The 21,047-nt window shown below is 51.1% G+C and overlaps 1 protein-coding gene across 9 annotated transcripts in view; it reads right to left on the bottom strand.

The window, feature by feature from the left end:
* Window positions 1-21,047, bottom strand: part of ASTN2 (astrotactin 2) — a 996,620-nt gene that overhangs the window by 257,607 nt on the left and 717,966 nt on the right. For all 9 annotated transcript variants that reach the window (XM_070459205.1, XM_070459200.1, XM_070459201.1 and 6 more), the window contains 3 exons: window positions 9,796-9,920; window positions 5,637-5,741; window positions 2,494-2,673 (listed from right to left, as the gene is read on the bottom strand). In XM_070459205.1, the coding sequence (XP_070315306.1) occupies window positions 2,494-2,673; window positions 5,637-5,741; window positions 9,796-9,920 (410 nt within the window). The remainder of the gene's footprint in view (window positions 1-2,493; window positions 2,674-5,636; window positions 5,742-9,795; window positions 9,921-21,047) is intronic.

Raw genomic sequence — 21,047 nt, 5'->3', positions numbered from 1 at the left:
AGGACAGGGAAGCGTAGCATGCTTAAATCCATAGGGTCGCAAAGAGTTGGACACAACTTAGCAGCTAAACAAGAACTGTCCCACTTGACATTGTTCTAATTTGTCCTCTCCCCACAAGCTCTGCTCTGAGTGATTGGCTTCCAACCCCAGATTCATCCTGACCTGCTCCCTAGTGAACCCTGGTTTCACAGATGTCAATGACACACAGATGTTGACACAAAGGTGGTTGGGGAGAGAGACACCCTTCAACTATCTGTCAGTCTAGAAGTTTTTCCATCGTTCAGGGGAAATTTTCCAGCTTCTCTACCACTTCCTCCCCTGCATCACTTCCAAGTTTCAAAAGTAAAACTACAGTGCTTGATGCACTGCCCAGGTGTCACCTCAGGTAAAGACAGAGTAAAGACAGAGAGGAAGAAGCTCACAGATCAGTGACGCCGTGTTAGTGCATCACTGCGCTGTTCTGGGGTTTCCCTGGTGGCTCAGACGGTAAAGAAACTGCCGGCAAGGCAAAGACTCGGGTTCAGTCCCCGGGTCGGGAAGATCCTCTGGAGAAGGGAACGGTTACCCACCCCAGCATTCTCGCCTAGAGAGTTCCATGCACACAGGAAGCTGGTGGGCTACAGTTCATGGGGTTGCAAAGAGTTGGACACGACTGAGCGACCAACATTTTCACTTTTTACTGTCATCCTGTTCTGGGAGCCAACACTGGAGAGAGAGGAGAGAAAAGTACCTTTGCCTTGTAAGCCCAGAAGGCAAAGCTACTGGACCAAGTTCAGTAGCTACTGGCCAGCAAGTTTATGACCAACTTGAAACTTGTTTGAGTCTTGAAGGGGACCCCTGGTTTCCGTATCAGCTTCTGTCTGCCCCTCTCCCCATCCTACTTGCCATAAACCACTGGACAAGGAATGGCATTCTCTGGATGAAGAAGTCCAGGTCCTGGAAGCAGCCGAGGAAGGCTGTGGGAGGGGTGCAGCCTGAGAGTCATGTCCTAGGCCCCGAACGCAGGACGAAGCAAATTAGTTCAGTGGCCACAGTGAGGAAGGTTTTTATAAACATAACCTAATTGTATTACTTCAAAGTCCAGAAGCTTATTGCTCTGCTTAATGATGTGTCACGTTATTTATAGGGTAGCACAATGAGACTTCTATTGATTTAATGCACTTCCTTAAAGACTGTCATTGTCACAGCCATAAAACGAAGCTATTCCCAGACAACTCAATTATTCCCCTGCGCCTATAAACCACCCCGTGCCCCACACAGCTGCACACAGGAGGGGAGGCGGGCTGAGACCATGATGGGGCGGAGGGTGCCAAGGGGAGGGTTCTGGAAAGGACAAAGGCAGGAGCTCCATCCAGGGGATGGACAGCCCGATCCAGGGGAGCTGTGGGACTCTGAGGCAGAGTCTTCTTTCCTTCAGCCTTAGTTTTCCCAGCCGTAGAACGAGAGCGCTGAGCCCAGTGAGAACTGTCAGACCCCTTCCAGCACCTGCATTCTGCGGTTTGATGAGTCACGCTTGGTTTGGTTCTTGGAGGCCATGTGGCTGGGCCACAAGGAGAAGGTACAAGCCCACTGTTAACGTCGCTCCTCACCCTTCCCATCAGTCGAGAGCCTCTCTTTTTAAATTAACTGATAATAATAGTAACAATGATAATAGGAAGTGATCTTCATCCCGCTGCATATTAGTTATACGTCTACAGGGCACTTGACTTGTTGGCCTATCCGACACTCATTTTTTCATTGGTCAAAGGGGCCTGTGACTACATGGAACTGTTATAATACATAATGTATGTAGCCATATGTCCATCTTTCTCAAAATGTTATCTCATAAACTACTTCCCTTTAATGTAGGAAGTGGACAGGAATAGCCAGAGTACCCATTTCACAGGACGGGAAAACTGAGGTGAGAAGGGGACAGATTTTCCAAGGGGTGTGACAGGGATGGGTCTCCTGCTGCAGGGAAATTCCAATTCTGATAAATAGCTGAGAAATGGAAGGAAGTAAGACCTGGTGATCCTGCCTGAGGGTAAAGGCGTCTCCATGGCAGAGACTTGAAACTCTCCCCTCAGACGTGAGTTGGTCACTCCCAAAGGAGCCGGCGCTCTCCTGAGGTTCTTCCAAGAAGCCTGGAGAGAAGGCGTCCATGAGACAGCACTCCCCGCCCCTACAGTCTCCCCAGCCTACTGACCTTGGCAGTTGCTTTGAGAGGACAGAGTGGGAAACGAGAAACTCGCAGTAGAAGGCCAGAGCTCCGCAATCCACCCTGGGGTCTCAGAAAACGCCTGAACTGAAAGAATCCTGAGGAATCATCACACGGCCCCTCATTCCATCCCCGGTGAACACGAAGCCCAGAGAGGCACGGGGACTTGCTTGCGGCCGCCCAGTTCCTACGTGGCAGAGCCAGGATTTCGCTCCCAGGAGCTCAGTTACCCACCCCGGCAGCCTGACCTCCACGGCTCAGCTGGCCGCCACCTCCAGCAAGCCCTCCAGGCTTACCTTTCTGGTACTGGAGCCACAGCTGTTGCTGGACCTTCTTGCTGGGGAAGTGAATGATGCAGGTGAGCTCGGAGCCATAGAGGGCCTCTGCGATGTAGTGCGAGCCATAGTGTTGGATGAAGGACAGCAGCTCCTCCCGGCTGCTCTCCTTGGTCAGGATCTTGAGGACGTTGGTGAAGCCTGGACAGAGGAAGAGCAGGTGCAGGGGGTCAGAGCGGGGAGGCTGGCGCCCGGCAAACGGCAGGCCCGGATTTGGCACCTTGTCCTTCACCATAGCCTTGGCCAAACGTGCATAGCATCCCTCCCTTACTTGGCAAAGACCGCTGTCTCTGGTGGACACATGAGAGGGACCCCAGGAGGGAGTCAACAGCAGGGGAGGGACAGAAGCTGGCGACCCAAAGGTCACAGCCAGGAAAGATCCAGGCTGAGGTCTCCTGAGCAGCTAACGTGCAGCAGGCACGCTGCTCGGTGTTCCGGCCCCTTTGTCTAGTTTAACCTCAGTCCAGAACTGCAGTCCCAACCATGACGAGCCCCGTCCAGTAGATGAGCAAGTCAAACGTCAGAGACTGGAAGTGATTTGCCTCGGTCCTCCAGCCAGAGGAGCGAGGATTCCAACCGACTTCTGTGTTCACCCCGAAGTGCACACGCTGCTCACACAGCCGATTACCCTGGGCCTGAACCATCCACGGCTGGAGCCCAGGGGGCTGCGCTAGCCCTGGCTCAGCAGACATTCTGTACCCTCAGATGTAATCCCTGGCTTAGCTTCCTAGAACATCGCTTCCCTTTCTGTCTCCAAAACAATAGCATGTTCTTTCTCCCGCCACTGACAGGGGCCTCCTTCCTGTTCCATTGTCCTTAGCCCCGTGCCAAGGGGCCCTGAGTCCTCAGTGCCTGGCACAGGGCCTGCAGAGTCATCACCCAGCAACCACTGATCCTCTTTCCTCTTCCTCCTGCAGGCAGGTCACCCACTATGCTTTCAGGAGCCTCAACACCTTTCGGGCTCTTTTGTGCTCTGAATAAAGCCCAATGACCTTACCTGGGTATCCCAGGGCTCCAAGCTCATCTCCCATGAGCACATACATTAGGCTTTACCTCTGGCCAAATCTGTTTTCCTATTTCTCCTGAATGTGATTTGGCAGTTCCATCACACTTTCTTCATTTATATCCCTCCCCTACTCTGAACACACACACATCCCACCATTTACCTGGAATGGTCTTCCACTTCCTCTCTAAGTCACGTCCATGTGTCCAGACCCCAGGAAGTTATCCCTCCCCCAGGACGTTTTTCACACCATCCCGGCCTGGGGCACCTGCTCCCTGTGTCTTCAGCAGGCACCACCTTGAAAGCAGAAGGTCCATCCCATTTGTCTCTAAGTCTGCACATGCGTCCTTTCCCACACCCACCCCCCAACCAGGTCCACAACACAATTTCCAGACACGGCAGGTGCACCAACTCCATTATGAGAACAAGAACAACTGATTCCGCGCCACATCAAAGTAAAATGTACAAGAGCAAGCGCTTCTTCAACACTGAAAATGAGCTCCAATTTGCAAACATTTGATTTACAAGGGGGTTCTCAGGAGCGTCATTATTGATTAATTAAAGCAGATACACCTTTGTAGTTCTAACAGGAACATGGCAGTCATTCACAAGTGTGGTGGAAAGGTGTAGGTGGTGGCAAACACAGAAACAGGACTCAAAGAATGGGTGCTTGATTAGAACAACCCTTCTCCATCAACCTGTTAACTCATGCAACTGGGTAATTAATACAACAGAGTTAATAATGAGCTGATTTCTGCTCAGTAATAAATAATGCCATGGAGAGGCCCTGTGGCTCTTTATCTAGGCAGACGACACTGCCATCACATCCTTGACCTACTCCTGTTCTGCCATTTACTAGCTGTGTGACCTTGGGCAACTTAACCCCTCTGACCCTTGATTTCCTTCTCTGAAAAATAAAGGGATAAAGAATGCCTTCCTCTTGAGACTGATGTAAGCCCCAAGATACAAAACATTATAAAGCACTTGGCTGATGTCAGCCATAAACACTATTTACACTTCTCCAATACCCAGGCTCAAGAGTTCCATGGTGCTCATGAACAGAGTGATACTGGAAAAGAAAAAAGATAAGAAAGCAGCTGGCTGATAATCAGGAGACACTCAGACAATAACCCAGTGACATCGTCATGAGTAAGAGTCAGGGTAGAAAAATCCAAGTTTGGGCCTCATCTTTCCAGAGTCCATTACCCATTCCTTTTCCAGTTTTGTTTAATTTTTATTCCTTCATGAAAAAGGAGGGCCAAAATGAATATAAGGCACAGGAATAAATAGGATCCAAGCCCGACCCACAGTTCGCAGGTCAGAGTTGAGGTGCCGGAGACAGACAGGATTCTGATACGAATCAGGTACTTGGTAGTGTTTTAACATCAGCAGTTGAGTGCAGGGAATGCCTTGCATTATTCCCGGGGAACAGATAATGGGGGCGGCATCTCTGAGTAACACAGGATACGCAAGGAGATCCAGGCAGAGGGAACGGCATGTGCAGACTCACAAAGCCAAGAGAGAAAATGTCCTGTTTTGAGAACTCTTAAGTCCCGTTTGAGACCTGTAAGTCTCAAACTAAATGTCCCATTTGAGAATTATAAGCCATCCGCATCACGGGGAATGATCCATGTGGGCAAAGTGTGAACAGTGTGTGTGTGTGTGTGTGTGTGTGTGTGTGTGTGTGTGTGTTGGTGAGGGGACGGGGAGTGGGGATGCATCACTGCTGAGTAGGAGGAGATGGGCAGGAAAGGAAATCAGAAGAGACTAGAGGAATCAGTGCCTGAAAGAATCCGCACGCCTGAAACACTTCGAGCACGTGAGCGTGACCTAGATTGTCACCCCCTGCCCAGACCCCCGCTTCCTGCAGGAGCCGCTCTGACTTCCCAGAACGGACGGCGGTCCCGTTACTGCACTGACCTCCTGTAACGTGTGGCCGTCACCATCTGTCTGCTCGTCCGTCCACCCTCCCTGTGAGCTCCTTGATGGCAGGGGGCGAGGCCTCAATCCTCAGCCATCCCCCGTGCCAGCACGGGCCCTGGCACGCCCCGGGACTGTGCTGAGTCACGCCACGTCCCCGGCTGCGGACGGCGGGGCTCACCTGCCGAGAGGGTGATGGTGCTGAGCTTCACACGGTAGAGGTTGCTGCGGACGCGCCACTGCTGCACCATGGGGTACCCCATGGCCTCGTCGTACCTGATGTCTCCTGGGGAGGGAGGAGGAGGTCACGTGAGCCCCGCGTTCACAGGCCTCACCCCGCAACCCCGCCCTGCAGCCCTGGGCCCTGGGTCGCAGCCCCCTCTTCTAAGTGGACAGAGGCTCGGTCCTCCGGGGCCGACGGTGGGATCTGCACCCCGCCTCCAGGCCTCTTCCTTCCTGGCCTCTGACCTCGGCCTCAAGCCACCCTTTTCTCCCTGTTCTGGAGCTCACATGACCCCTTTACCCTACAAGCAAGAGTGGGTTTCTGCTTCCACTTAACCCCGGAGGCAATTTGCCAAGGGGCACTAGACACTGCGGTGCCTCAGTTTCCCCTTCAGATCCCATGGCTACCTAGGCTGACCTTATTTCGTAGGTGTGTTGTGAGACTCAAATAAACTAAGAGCAGTGGGAGTCTTTTGATCACCTCGAAATGCCCGACATGTGGACTGGGGGCCCGTGCATCACCTATGGCCTGAGGCTACTTTTGTACAAAGACAGCACAGCTAAGCAGCTGTGACAGGACCCCACGCAAAGCCCGCACATCCACCAGCTGACCTTTTATGTCCGCCCACCCTGTACAGACCATTTCCTAACAGGGAACCATGAGACGTCCTTTGATGTCTCATGAAATACCTGTGTGCACACATAAAAGCTTCCCATTTGAAACAAGATCGAGAAACACTGGCTAAACAAAGTTAAACAAGATTAAAAAAAAAACAGACTGTATAATTTCTCAGCTCCTTGAATAAACTAATATACATTTTAAAGGTACAGAAAGACTGCGTGCAGCGTTTTGCAAATGTCTTTGGCCAAGGAGCCCCATTTCTAGGGCCCACTGACACTCAAGTTTCATAGAATATGTTTTTTGAAACTCAAGTATAGACAAAACATAAACAAGAAAAGAAAATAACACAACAAAATGTTAACAAGTGGTTAACTTGGTTAGCAAGTGGATGTGTAAAAGATTCCTGTTTTCTGATTTATATTCATCTCCATTTTCTAAATTTTCTACTCTAAGCACTGCAGACTCCCTTTTTTGTAATCAGGATTTAAAAAAAGACATGAAAAAGAAATGCTAGTCACATCAGCAGTTATTATTTTTGTTGTTATGTATCCTCGGCAAATGGCAGGCACATTTTCTATCCTTTTCTCTTGTCCCCTGGTGCGGAGGCACTTAAAGAGGTATTTGATACCAAGATTAAAATGAGAATCTCATGGAACAAATGATTTCTTCCTGGACATTACTGCAGTATTAAAGTTGTCCATTACTGTCAACTTCTTTTTTTTTTTTTTCTTCCTCCCTAGCCTTTTCAGAAATAATGTAATTTTTTAGAGGCTTTCATTTTAAAGTAAAATATTCATGATCCCCAAAGATAAGTCCACTGGAGCGAGGTTGTTTTGTTAGAAATACATCCTCTCTGTTTATCTGCTCTGCCTGCCCTGCCCGTCCTAAGCAGACACTGGGGAGAGGAGGAGAGAGGGTGGGAGAGGAGGACAGGGCCATGCTTCGAGTCAGGGTGAAGGAAACAGTCTGCACGGGAAGACCGGACGCCAGCCCCAGGCAGCCTCCGCCCCATCTACTATTACTTTTTTCTAAATGTTTAATCTTGTATCATCTAATTATTATTACCTTTTTGGCCGTGCCTCCGCATACAAGATCTTAGTTCCCCGACCAGGGATTACACCCTTGCCCCCCGCAGTGGAATTGCAGAGTCCTAACCCCTGGACCATCAGGGAAGTCCCTGCCCCATCTATGATAGCCCGTCCTAATCCAGAGCAGACTGGCAGGGGGTATTGGCAACCAGGGCCATCCCCAAGAGAACAAGGCAGACATTTCAGTGCAGGTTGCTGATGCAGCTCATTTACTTGGTGGTAGTGAGTTTGAGTAAACTCCGGGAGTTGGTGATGGACAGGGAGGCCTGGCGTGCTGCGATTCATGGGGTCGCAAAGAGTCGGACATGACCGAGCGACTGAACTGAGCTGAACTGAACTGATAGTGTCCAAAGGGCTTCCTTGGTGGCTTAGATGGTAAAGAATCTGCCTGCAGTATGGGAGACCTGGGTTCGATCCCTGGGTTGGGAAGATCCCCTGCAGGAGGTCATGGCAACCCAATCTAGCATTCTTGCCTGGACAATCCCCCATGGACGGAGGAGCCTGGTGGGCTACAGACCATGGGGTTGTGAAGAGTCGGACACGACTGAGCAACTAAGCACCAAAAGAAAAATACAAAATGAAGCACAAAAGCAACAACAACAACATCAAATAAACAAAAGCAGAAGTCCCCAACCTACTGCCTCTTTTGCTTATCAAAACATTTACAAGACCAGCTTCTCTGCCCCTCATTCCCTCCTGAAGCCTCCCTGTAAGTAATCATCATTCCATCCTATGCTTTCCCCATTCCTGGTCCATACCGGATTCCACCTGGAATATAAGCTCGTTCAGTGAAACGTCAGTTGCTTGAGGTCAAGGCCATGGTCTACATTATTCCTACTCCTGCGCAGCCTGGAGTACAGAGGTTCCAATACTCCAAAACAGAGCCTGATGTATAGCAGGCTCTAATAAATACCTGTTTACTGACTCACTCTCTTGCCTCTCATTCCTGACCACAAACCATCCTTGGTCCTACTCAACTCCTGACCCCCATCTTTCCTGATCCTGTCCTAGATTCCCACCCAAGGATTAGGAGTGACATGAAGCCCTGGGATGGGGAGAGGTGTTTTTCCTGATGAACAACAAAAACAAAAAATTAACTCTTTTAAAATGTAACGGTCCCTTTATTAAGGAACCCCAAATCAAAACAAATAACCCTAAGAGTCTGTACCACTAATGCAGAACCACAGCGTTCTGGATCACAGAGGCAAAGCCCGGGCCCTTACAACTTGGAAAAGTCCCCATAAGAGGGCAAGAGAGGAAGTGGGAGCAGATGAGGAGGAGCAGAGGGCGTCCTGCCGCGGGATGGAAAAATACAAGCTTCAGGAGAGCCTGCCGAAGACTGTTTCCTCGGAGGGGACAGACAGGCTGTGGCTGGCGGGGGCTGCAGGGACAGCAGAGGGGGGTGCAAAGGGCAGAAGAGCTGGAGCCACAGGACCTGGTCCCAGTGCGGGCAGCCCTGCCGTGTGGCCTTCAGCCGCTCCCTTCACCTGGCTGAGCCTGGACGCCTCATCTACAAAAGGAGAAAAACAATACCACCCTACAGCACGGCTCAGTGCCCACGTTCAAAAACAAGCTGCATGACTGATGCGCTTAAGTGAAGAGGCTCCTGCTTGGGGTGGGGGTGGGGAAGGTCCACTTACTTTATTTTAGGATGACTTAAACATGAACTGCATGTTTCTAGATTCCATGCATATGTGTTAACACATAGGATTTGTTTTTCTCTTCCTGGCATACTTCGATCTGTATCATAGGCTCTAGGTTCATCCATCTCATTAGACATGACTCCAATGTGTTCCATGGTATGGCTAAGAGAGGTGGGAAAGACTGGGTGGTAGGAGGGAGGTTCAAGAGGCAGGGGACATATGTATACCTATGGCTTATTCATGCTGATGTGTGGCAGAAAGCAAAGCAATATTGTAAAGCAATTATCTTTCCGTTAAAAATAAATTAATTTAAAAAATGCACTGCATGATCTCACTTCCATGTGGTATCTAAAACCTTTGAACTCATTAAAGCAGAGAATAGGACGGTTGGTGGGGGGTGGGGTGATGAGCAGATGTTGGCCGAAGGGTCCAGAGGTTCAGTTCTGGGGATGGATGTGTTCGCTGATCCTGCGTGCAGCCTGGTGGCTGTGGTTAATAACACTGCGCTGCCTACTGAAGTTTGCCGAGAGGGTAAATCTGGCCTTGGCTCAGAGTCTGGAGTCTCAGGGAAACCCCCAGTTCTTCACTGCCTCTAAGGGCTCTAGAAACGGCGGGCCCCTTTCACATCCCGTCCCTCACTGGCACAGGGGCGTGGCAGGGCCCATCCTGGACGTGCTGAGCGGCTGATCCTGGAGACCAGGGTGTGATCAGGGGGAAGGCCGGGGGTGGGGCGGAGGGCAGGAATCCAGGATCTGTGTGTCTTACCAGTGAGCAGCTGGAGGTCCGGGAGGGGCTCGGAGAGGACCCCCCGGCACTGCTCCTCCACCGGCAGCGGGATCACCAGCAGCCCGTCGGCCAGCTGAGGGAAGTCCTTGATGAAGTTGTTCTCCCTGTGGAGAGGAGCAGAGAGACTGCCAGGTCGAGGAAGCAGAGGCTGGAGGCCTTGGGGGGTGGGGTGGGTGGTGGGCAGGGTGAGGGGGCTGTGGGGCAAGAGCGCAGGAAGCCCCGAGTCACGGGAGAGACTGGTGGGGGTGGGGGGTGGACGGGCTTGCTGGGATGGAGTCCTCTGGCTCCCTGAATCCCAGCCCCAAGAACAGTGCTGATGACAGCTTCTAGAATCCAGCAGGCTGGGGCTTGAATCCCAGCCCACCTCTGACTGGCTGCACGATCTTGAGAGCAAGCTGCTGGTCCACTCGGAACCTCGGTCTCCTTGTCTATAAAAGTGAGATCTCAGGGTAGTTTGAAACATGTAATGGGATAAAGCTGCCAGCTGCTCGGGACGCAGTCTGATGTTCCATAAACTGTGTATTTGGCTGTGAAACGTCCCCTTACATAAGCGGTGATGATGGTGAGCCAACACGAGAGGGAACCGGGGATAGTGTGGAGTGCTTGAGGAAAGAGGGGGTGAGAGCTGGAGAGCTGAGCTGGAGAGAAGGGGTGTCTGCGCGCTCAAGTGAAAGGATCCCAAGATATCTTTCAGATCGGACTTCTCCTTTCAGAGATGGGCAAACTGAAACCTGGAGAAAGGGTGTGAAACCGTCACGGAGATCCCATGGCTCAGACACGAGACCAGATCTCCCCACTCCTAGGCCAGCGGTCGCTCTGTCCCAACTTCTCCGGGTGCCTCTGTCCCTTCACTGCAAAACCACCCCAGCGAACAGAAGACAGACCTCAGTGTGAACTCAGGCCACTGAACCCTGAACAAAGGTAGCCTTAAGATGTGGGGGAACAGGGTGACTATGCATTGCAGGGAGACATGCTTCAATCTTCTAGACAATAGATGTGCCTGAAGTTGGAACAGCCTGTCACTGAGAGGTGGTGAGCTTGCCGTACCTGGGGGCATGCAAGGGAAACTTGACAGACACTTGTCATGGACAGAATCCAGGGCATTTTCATATTCAAACCTGACTTCTGAGGTCCCTTTTTATTCATAAATCCTCAGAGTTAGAGACACTGACCACAAGCTGGAAAGGAGGAGGGGGGAAGGCGAAGAACAAAGGGAGAGGATGTTTATCGCTTCATTTTGCCACCTGGAATGGACAGCCTTGAAATGAAAACCAGAGAGAGGCAAGCAAAAATATGTGAGGCCAAAGCAATGCCTTTGAAGCCTGGATCTCGGGCAGTTCAAAAGGAAATGTGCAAGCATTGTGTGGCTTGGGTCACCTTCCCCCCTGTGCTCCACATCCCCAGGTACTGCAACCCAGGCACCTGTGAAACGTGTCCCCTATTCATTCATTTAGAGAACACGTTCTCCATGTCTGACCCCTGAGCAGGCCAGACTCCAGGGGTGGACACATCATCTCCACCTTCAACATCACCAGCATCTTTGTCATCATCGTCTCTGACAATTAGTGACTAAGCTTCTATACTCGGCTAGGACCTGGCTAACCACTTCACATCCATTTAATCATTTAATCTTTACAACAACCCACAAGGCAGTCATCATTATCTTCATTTTACACACACAAAAGATGAGGTTCAGCATTAAGAGGGAGTCAGGTTGGGGCTGGAACCAGGTCTGTCTGACCGCACACCTGGGGAGGTCAGCGGCCGGGCCTGGGACTGCTGACCAGGCATGTGTGTGCGTGATGCTGAGTTTCTGGGTCCAAACTTGTACATGTAAGCATGCTATTCTGGGCATCATGCATGTGCCCATGCTCATCTACATGTGTGTCTGTGATCATGGATTCTGCCCAGGTGTTGGTGGCTGGCCTTTGATTTGTCTGCACACTTGGATATGTGGAACAGCCCTGTGAATATAAAGAGAGCCTGCCAGGGGCCACGGAAGTGCCCCCAAGTAGCATGCAACCCCCACGAGGGTCTAAGGGACAAAGCTTCCTCCTGTGCCCCTCATGTGGTGGCTTCTGGTTTACGGAGCTTCCCTTAGAGACATAATGAGGTGGAGGGTGTCCCCCTGCCCTAGTCATTCAACAAACACGTGCTGAGCAGAGCTCTGAGCCGAGTACTCAGGGACCCACAGACAGACTGGATTCTCCCCCGGCCCTTGAGATCTTCCCAGCCGCATGGGGGAGACAATACACCAGCCATGCAGAACAGTCAGTGGGGTTGGTTGCTAGGGATTCCGAAGGGCTGGAGGCTTCTGCACATGAGACCCAAGGTCTCTTCCTTCCCCACGAGACCCAAACACTTGTTTCACGAGGGCACGAGGGAGACGGCTCTGAAGACTGGCATCCTGCTGTGTCCACACTGCATCCTCGCTGGGCAATCTGGAACAAAGCACCCTAATCTCGGTTTTCTCATCTGTAAACTAGGGACCCTGAGAGCACTTCATCCTGCCTTAATGAAATCACAGTAATAAGGATGAAGGCAATAGCTGTTGGCTGAGCATCTCCTAGGCACCAGGCAATGTTCCATGTACTTTACATGAGCTCTCACCCAACCACATGGATTAGGTGCCATCAAGACTCCACCCACCCCCCAACCCCAGCTCAGGGGTGGAAAAGCTGAAGCTCAAAGCAGTTATGTAACTGCTTAAAACCACAGCTGGGAAGGGAGATCTCAGGCGGCCCGACCCCAGAACCCACAGCCCACATTACTGTACAGGTGCGGGGCGCTGAAGATGCTGTCCACGAGTGTCACGGGCTCTCAAGGCTGGAAGAGCCGGAGCACCCCGCGGTGTGCTGAGCCCAGACAGGCTGACGCCGAGAGAAGGGGTCTGTTACTCATTGTGACTTACACACCAGTGCTCCTCTCTGCAGGTGACCTCAGGACCCTTATCCAACACCATGAGATGGCATGATCACACCTCCCCCACCCCCGCCCCTGCCCCATACAGGCTCTGAGATGTGAACTGACTTCCCTGGACTGACACATCAAGTACCTTTGGAAAGAGGGAGCTGAAGGCAAGCTTATCACTTTTCACTTTACCATCTAGCATCACCACCTCACAGCTTCTCCGGCTTTGATTTTCCAATTGCAGAGGAGGACAGTGACCCCCTCGCCAGAGCCACGTTCCTCTCCTCTCACCCTTCCGCCTTCTCTTCAAGCCGGGCTTGACTCTGTGGGCAAATCTGACCTCAGTGCGTGGCAGCACAGTGCCAGCCTCGGGATGGCAGGGGGCCAGCTCACACTCTTCTTCTTGGAGGGAAGTTGTCTCCCTGAGCTTCCAGGCCATAGGAAGGGTCTCGAGGAAAAGCATGGGAAACAGGGAGACCATGGAAAGATGGGAGTTCTCCAGCTAGTGCAAAGAACAGGGAGAAGGGGGTGGGGGCGGGTCCGGGAGCGAAAAGGTAGCAGCAGCCGAGACCAAGGGCCTGGGTGGTCCCTCCGGGCTGCGCCCCTGGGCGTCTGCCTGGGTGACGGCCACAAGTCCTGCCTGGCCTCTGACAGCAGAGGGCGCCCGGGGCCTTCGCATCAATCAGCTCTCCCGGGAGGCAGAACAGGACACGCAAGGAGCGGAGCTGGGGATGCTCCCCTGGGCTGGGAACCTCAGACAGAGCCCGGGGGGCAGCTTCAGAATCCTCCCGCCTGGGGAAGGGAAGACGGCAGGGTGCTCGCCTAAACTCAGCTGGCCCGAAAACAAGTCCAGATTCTCAGAGCTTGGGTATGGGTGGGTGCGTGTGCAGTAAAAGCTTTCAGGCAACTACCGAATCCTAATAAAAGGAAGATAGGAAGAAGAGTAAGTACTATTTGTGTATTGATCCTATTTTTGGTCATCTGCGATGAGCTTGGTAGTATGCCAAGATGCATGTGTGTGTCACATCACTACTCGTATTATTCCCATTTTGCACATGAAGAGATGGATACTCAGAGAGGTTTGGGAACTTGTCCACCTGAGGTCCACCATCAGGAAGTGGCAAGGGGGCTCCTAGCTTAGCATCTGGTACTCAGGAAGCACACATTCAGTCCAGACCACGTGCTCTTGATCCAGAGTAACCTGAGAGCAGGGCAGAGACAGGCGTGCTTCTGAGCCCAGGGAGGTAGCCGTGTGTGTGTGTGTGTGTGTGTGTGTGCGTGCGCGCATAAATGTATGTGTCTCAAATAGCAGCAGGGGTATTGTTTCTTTGTACAAACCTCTCCCCCCAAATATCCATGAAAATAGTTCCATCTCAACTGATATTAGATGGAAACAACTCATCAGATTTTTTAAAACAACACATCCTGGGCCCCTGGGTCTCAGAAGAATTGTGGGAACGGGAGGTCTTTTTTATTCCACAAACTTGTACTGGGGCTCCCCCATGTTCCAGGGAATGTGGTGAATCCTAGGGGTTCAGCAAGGGGACTCAGCAGAGGTGTCTGCAGCAGAACGCAGGCCCTGTGTGAAAAGGCCCCCACCGTCTAGGCCCTGCCTCTTCCTTCTGCTTGGTTTCATGAAGCACTACCGTCTGCCCACTGCCAGGCTGCACCCACTGGCCTGATGTTCCTCTTATGGGGCATACTCACTTCCTGCAAAGGATCCACTCGGGATTTGCCTTCTCCCTAGAAAGCTCTTGCCCCTCCCTGACCCCTGAACCAGGCCAACTCCTACTTGTCACTCCGACCCCACATTAATCCTCTGCCCTGGAGAGACCTTCCCTGGGTCACTTCCCCTGTTACACCCTCTGATAAAATCTTGCTCTTCACTCACAGACTTAGAAAATGATCTTATGGTTGCTGGGGGGAAGGGATAGTTAGGGACTTTGGGAAGGTCATGTATACACTGTTATATTTAAAATGGATAACCAACAAGACTATTGTATAACACCTGGAATTCTACTCAATGTTATGTGCCAGCCTGGATGGGAGGGGGGTTTGGGGGGAATGGATACATGTACACACACACACACACACACACGTATATATATATATGAATGAGTCCCTTTGCTATCCACCTGAAACTATCACAACATTGTTAATACAAGACAAAGTGTTTACCGTGTTAAAAAAAATTTATCTGATGACTACAAAAAAAAATAATAAAACTAATTATGAAGCCTGGGGAAAAAAAAAAAGGAAAAAGAAACTTGCTCTTTTCTTCCATGAGGAGTTTGATGGTTCCTAATCCAGAGGGATGCATGGGGACCTGGCTGGATAGCTACTCTTCCCACTAGACTGAGGGCTCCGTGAGGGCCATCCCATTTACTGTTGCCTCTCCAGGGCCGGGGGCTTCCCTAGGGACTCCATAGTAAAGAATTTGCCTGCTAAGCAGAAGACACGGGTTCGATTCCTGGGTCCAGAAGATCCCCTGAAGAAGGAACTTTCATTTGATGAGCTTTGGTAACTTCATCGGCAAAACAGGAGCGATGAGTTCAACTTCAAGGGGTGAGGAGGAGGATTCACATAGAGGTGGTGTTGTTTTTGGCCATTCCACTTGGCTTGCTGGATCTTAATTCCCTAACCAGGGATTGAACCCGGGCCCTCGGCAGTGAAAGCTCAGAATCCCAACTACTAGACCACCAGGAAGTTCTCCCTGAGTTATCTTTAATGCCAGTCCCTTTTCCTGAATTCCACACCAGATTCTGGATTTCTTTGAGAGCCTCGGAGAGCCCAGCACAGTGCCTGCTCACAGCCCAAGTGCCCCCCTAAGCATCTGTTCAACTGTGTGCCGAGGGGGAGGCGGCCTCTTCAGTCCCCATGCCGCGCCCGGCACACCACCTCCGAGCCACACAAACCTGGGCAGCACGCCCCCAGAGCACGCGCCTCCTGTAGATTTCCTCTCATCAGCCTTGCTCCATGCTGATAGGAATGCCAAGTGAGAGAGAGCTGGGCTCCTTGTCCATCCTCCCCCACCCCTCCCAAGATTTCCCTTCTTGCCCGTCCCCGTCTAAGAATATGTATAAGCATTTTGGATACATTAATACACAGCGACCAGCATGCAAGAGCCGATCACCCCTCAGTTCTGAGGAAATTAGCATTTAAATTGAGGTATTTCAGGGAAGTAAATCATCCCAGAGCCAGCCAGCACTGTCTGCAGCCTTTTCTTATGGAGAGAAGACGAGGAATCTTGGCCTTCGTGCTGCTGAGTTCGCAGGGAGGGGTCACTCTCCCTGGCACTCTGAGGCTGTCCACCCAAGAGCATGCCCAAAAAGGGTGCCCCCAAACTCCCAATACTCATGAGGGCATCTCCCTTGGTTTAAACCAGGACCTGTAACTTACCTCCAGCTAAACTGCGTCTTTTTGCCAAATGAGATGACTGGCTGAGATGTGATTTCTTCTGGGATCAAGGAGTTGCGGGGCCTGTCCTCCTCGTGGCTTGATCACTGCCTGGCTGGGTAGTTGGGGAAAGCTCCTCCCTACCTCTGGAACTGGGAGGGGTGGGCAGCTGGTGCCTAATATTTGTTTCTCTGAACCTCAGACTGAGAGGCATTGGACCACATTTGGTAGCCATCCTGTAGGTGCCAGAATCATAGGGTCTCATGTTGATTAAACTGATGCTCACACTTGTTCACGCCCATCCCAAGTTCTGCCTTTCTGGGAGACAGAAACTGTTTTCATGTGATTTGCTTCTCAATTAGGAGTCTTCAGGCAAGTGTTCTGTTCCAGTGTTCCAAACCGAGTCATTCTTTCGTTCAACTTATCATTCATTTATTCAACACATGCTCACTATTATGTGCCAGGCATTGGGAAAACAAAGAAAAAACAGACGCTCTCCATCCTCAAGGTGCTCACAGTCTAGTGTGAGACACATGTACAAACACTTCCTACATACATGTGTATATGTGTGCAAGGTGAATGATAGCATTGAAAATCTTAAAAATGAAGACCTTTTCATTCCCTATAAACCATATTGGTCTATGGCAGCCCACCTGCTAAATCAAAGACATCCGCTCCTTCGATAGAAGAGCGGATGCCTTCTAGAAAAGAAAGAGAGCCATCCCTCAGTTTTGAGTCAGACCTCAAAGCTGACTTTGTACTGTCTTGAGCTAGACAACAGTTTCGAAAGCCAGCCTGTGCTGGGAGTGAAGGTCCCTTCTATATCAAAGGCAGGCCTGGCTGACCCAGATCATGATATCTTATTTTAACATGCAGTTGGTACAGGCTATGACCTCAGCGGAGTTCCCAGAGGACAGAGAAAGGAAGGTGAAAACCCTTTTTCTGCCACTAGCCTGGAGAGGTATTGTGGAGGATAGAAGACCAAGGCCGAGAGGCCAAGAGTTCAGGCCTGAGAGTCACTGACCCTGTTTCGGGGCTTGTTGGGAGTCCACACCCCTCCTTACTCACCGCAGCCTCGAGGGCGGTTCCAACACATGTTTAAATACCAACAAGAGTTTGGGGGAAAACCCATGGGGATGGGGGTGAACAGCAGCAACAGCGTTTGTGCCCCCAGATCTGAATATAGTCTTGGGGGGGGTTGTGAGCCCCTTTATCTGACAAGCCGACAGGAGGCCCCATGGCTAGCAGGAGGTTGGCAAGGACCAGGAGAAGTCAGCTCCCCACCCACAAAGTCTTGTACCCACAGGGTAGAGAGAATAAGACAAGACTTTCTGGTACAACCCCCCTCCTCCGGTGGAAGCAGGATGGGAAAGGAGACCTGAGATTAGAACAAGGGTCCCATAGAGAGTGGGGACTTCATGACTTTGGACTTGGCAGTGGATTCTAACACGTAGCCCCTCTCAAAAGAAACACCTAAGACCATCCATGTATCACCACGGATGCCAGCACAAGGGCTGAGAGCCAAGCTCAAACAGGAAATCATCATTCGGTAAATGCCAGCAAGGATCAGACCACATCTGTACCGATGTCATGCTCCCACCTTCAGGCTTGTCTGTACCTTCATGTCAAGTGGAAGCTGGGGAGACTGCCTGGCAAGGGAAAGACAAGGCTGGCTGGTGAGGTGTTAAACTCTGAATAGACCAGACAGTTACCTTAGAGAGTATGTTCTATATCCTTAATTGGCAAGTTGACTTCTTTTTTTTTGTTGTTATCAGTGGAAACAAAACTTGAGGGAAAGATTAGGTCAACTGTAGAAAATAAAAAAGACTACAGTGTTCTGCATAACTGAGTTGCAGTGGAAAAAAAAAAGTTTGAAGCCTTAACTAATTAAAGACATGGGTACAGGTTAAAATGTAACAGTTTAAGATTCACAGAGGAGGTTCAGAAACCCAGGGAGGGGTTATCCAGGGAGAGAGTGAGGACGGGAGGTGGCCGTGGGGCCCAGGCACAAGTAACAGCATTGTCAAGCCCAAAGGTGTGTGGGTGCATGTGTGCACATGCAGTATGTGATGCTAAAGAATGCGGTTATTCTGAGGGCAAGGAGACCCACTATAGGTTTGAAGCAAGAGAGTGATGCCATCCAGCTGGAGCTTTAGAATCACTGCCCGGATGCAGGGTGGAGGATGGGCTGGGAAAGGGGCAAGGCTGGGGCAGGGGAGAGCCAGTTTGAATTTTGCAGCAACCCAGCCAAGACGCGATGGAGGAGTTGGATGGCAGAATACAGGGAAGAGTACCGGTCGGGGGGAGCCTCAGGAGGTAGAACCTGCTAGTCGCCATCATCGCTGCCCGTGGTGGGGGTGGAAGAAGGGTAACGGGACAGGCTGGACAGCGCTGCCACGGATGGCCGTGCCCTGCACGCCTGTCTCCATCCCAAGCCTGGTAGGTCTTGGCTTCAGGATCTATTTGGCAGATCCCCCTCTCATTCCGGAGTCTGGTGGAGACGCAGCATACACCAGCTGTCTGTTCGGGTGGTTTCGGCCACCACCCGCTCTCCCAGGACTTATCACTGCAGTCTGATGACTGAGCTCTCAGTATCCAGCCTTGTCCCTCCGATGTGTTTACCATCCCGTGGCCAGAAGGACCGGCTCAAATGTCAGTTCTAACTCCAGGATGCCATTGGCTTACGACGAATCACGGCAACCCTCGTGGCTTAAAACGACATCAATGTATCATCTTATGCTTCTGTAAGTCAGCTGCCTGACAGGGGTTTCCAAGCTAAAATCCAGGTGTCAGCCAATCGCACGCACACTTTCTGAAGGTTCTAGATGAGGATCCATCTCTTTGCCTTTTCCAGCTTTTTGAGAACACCCCCAGTCTTTGGCTCCATCTTCGAAGCTCGTCAAGGCAAGTCAAATCCTTCTGGCATCACAAGGCTCTGAGTTCCTCTCTGGCCTGTCTTCTACTTTAAGGGCCCTTGAGATTACATTGGGCCCACCTAGATAATACGGGATAATCCCTTTACTTCAAGATCAACTATTAGCCATCTTATTTCTACTTGCACCCTTAATCTCCCTGTTCCATGTAAGATAATTTATTCTAGGGATTAAAACATGGACATCCCTAGGGCCATTTTTCTGCCTACCACCCTCCAGTTGTGTGCCCCCACCCAGGACTTTGCTGATGTCTCTCTGTTCATCTGGGGGATCAATGCCCCTTCCCTGAGTTTCCACAGCTCCTGTCCTTCCCCTATCCTAGCATTTTCACACTGGACTTTCAGTCCTGGTCACTTTCTGTCTCTCTCACTGGACCAGGAACACTACAGGACCAGGACCCCATCTGTTTTATTCATTTCTATGGATCCAGCCTTGACACAGTGGCTGAAGCACAAATTAGGGGCTTAATAAGTGCGTATTCAGTGAACGAATGTACGCCTCCTAGTTGAATGGAATGGGAACAGGGGTGGGGGGGATGCATTCAGCTGCAGTATTGCAATCCTCCTCCTGTGAGGCCTGGATCAGCGCCCCAGCCACCTCTTCCAAATTCACATGCTAAAACCTTACCCCAGTGTGATGGGATGTGAAGGTGGGGCCTCTGGGAAGGCGGAGCCCTGATGAATGGAATGTGTGTCCTTATAAAAGAGGCCTTAGAGAACTACTTGCCCCTTCTGCCATGTGAGGACATGGGGAGAGAGTGCCATCTGTAAGCCAGAGGGTGAGATTTCACCAGGCACCAAATCTGTGAGTGCCTTGAGCTTGGACACCCCAGCCTCCAAACTGGTGAGAAATAAATGTCTGCTCTTTAGGCCACCCAGCCTACAGTGTTTTGTTATAGCAGCCTGAACAAACTAGAACACTCTTCAACAATCTTGTAACTTCAGTATCATCACCTCAATGATAAAAGTTAGGAAACTGGGGTGCAGAGAAGCGAGGTCATTTTCCTAGGGTCACATAAAATTAAATCAGGACTGTCACCTCCCCTCCCCGCAACAGCCCTCTTCTCTGAGCGTGCTCAGACCTGTCTTTCTCACTTCTGCTCCACCCTCAGTCACATACAGGTGTGTGTTCACACACACGGGCTTCCCTGGAGGCTCAGTGGTAAAGAATCCGCTGCCCATGCAGGAGATGCGGGCTCGATCCCTGAGTTGGAAAGATCCCCTGTTAAAGGAAATGGCGAACTCCAGTATTCTTGCCTGGGAAATCCCATGGACAGAGGAGGCTGGTAGGCTACAAGTCCGTAGGGTCACAAGCGAGTCAGACACAACTTAGCGACTAAATAACAACGATAATTCACACACACATACACACAGTCACACACACACACACAGAATGTGAAGCCTGGGTCTCACACTGCCTAAGTCTCCCCTCTTTAAATGCAAAACGGCTTCCGACAGTGGCACCAAACTCACTTTAGCATTCCAGGCATGGATGCTACTAACTCCTGCCCTAGTAATTGCGATCCCTGAAATTGAAAGAAATTGCAGGCTAGAGAAACATTATCTTCTCCTCAGCCACTTCGCCCTCCATCTCCTCGCCTGTGTGTGTCAGCACCGGGATTCCTCATCCTGTCACAACACGGGGAACAAGCCGAGATGCTGTCATTGGGGTCTGTGCAGCATCTTCCTGAATGGTCCCTCCGGTTCTCAAGAGCAGGAATCAAAGTCCCGATAGCCGGGCATAACATTTCAGAGCTAGGGGTGGGGAACGTTCGCCATCACTAGATCCAACCTCTGCATTTTTCCAAGCAAGTGCTACCATTATCTCTGTTCTTCAGATGCTACAAATGAGATCTGAAGAGGGAAATCAGTCTTACCCCAGATCACACAGATGTGCGGGTGCAGCCAAATGAGATCCAAGTCCACCCCTGCCTCCTTACACAGAGGTGCAGGGTCTGGGTGCAGAATCCCCTGGCCCGAGCAAACAGCTGCC

The sequence above is a fragment of the Odocoileus virginianus genome, chromosome 31 (assembly GCF_023699985.2).
Source record: "Odocoileus virginianus isolate 20LAN1187 ecotype Illinois chromosome 31, Ovbor_1.2, whole genome shotgun sequence".
NCBI lineage: Eukaryota > Metazoa > Chordata > Mammalia > Artiodactyla > Cervidae > Odocoileus > Odocoileus virginianus.
The sequence above is the reverse complement of the archived record's forward strand: the minus strand, read 5'-3'. Positions and strand labels throughout refer to the sequence as shown.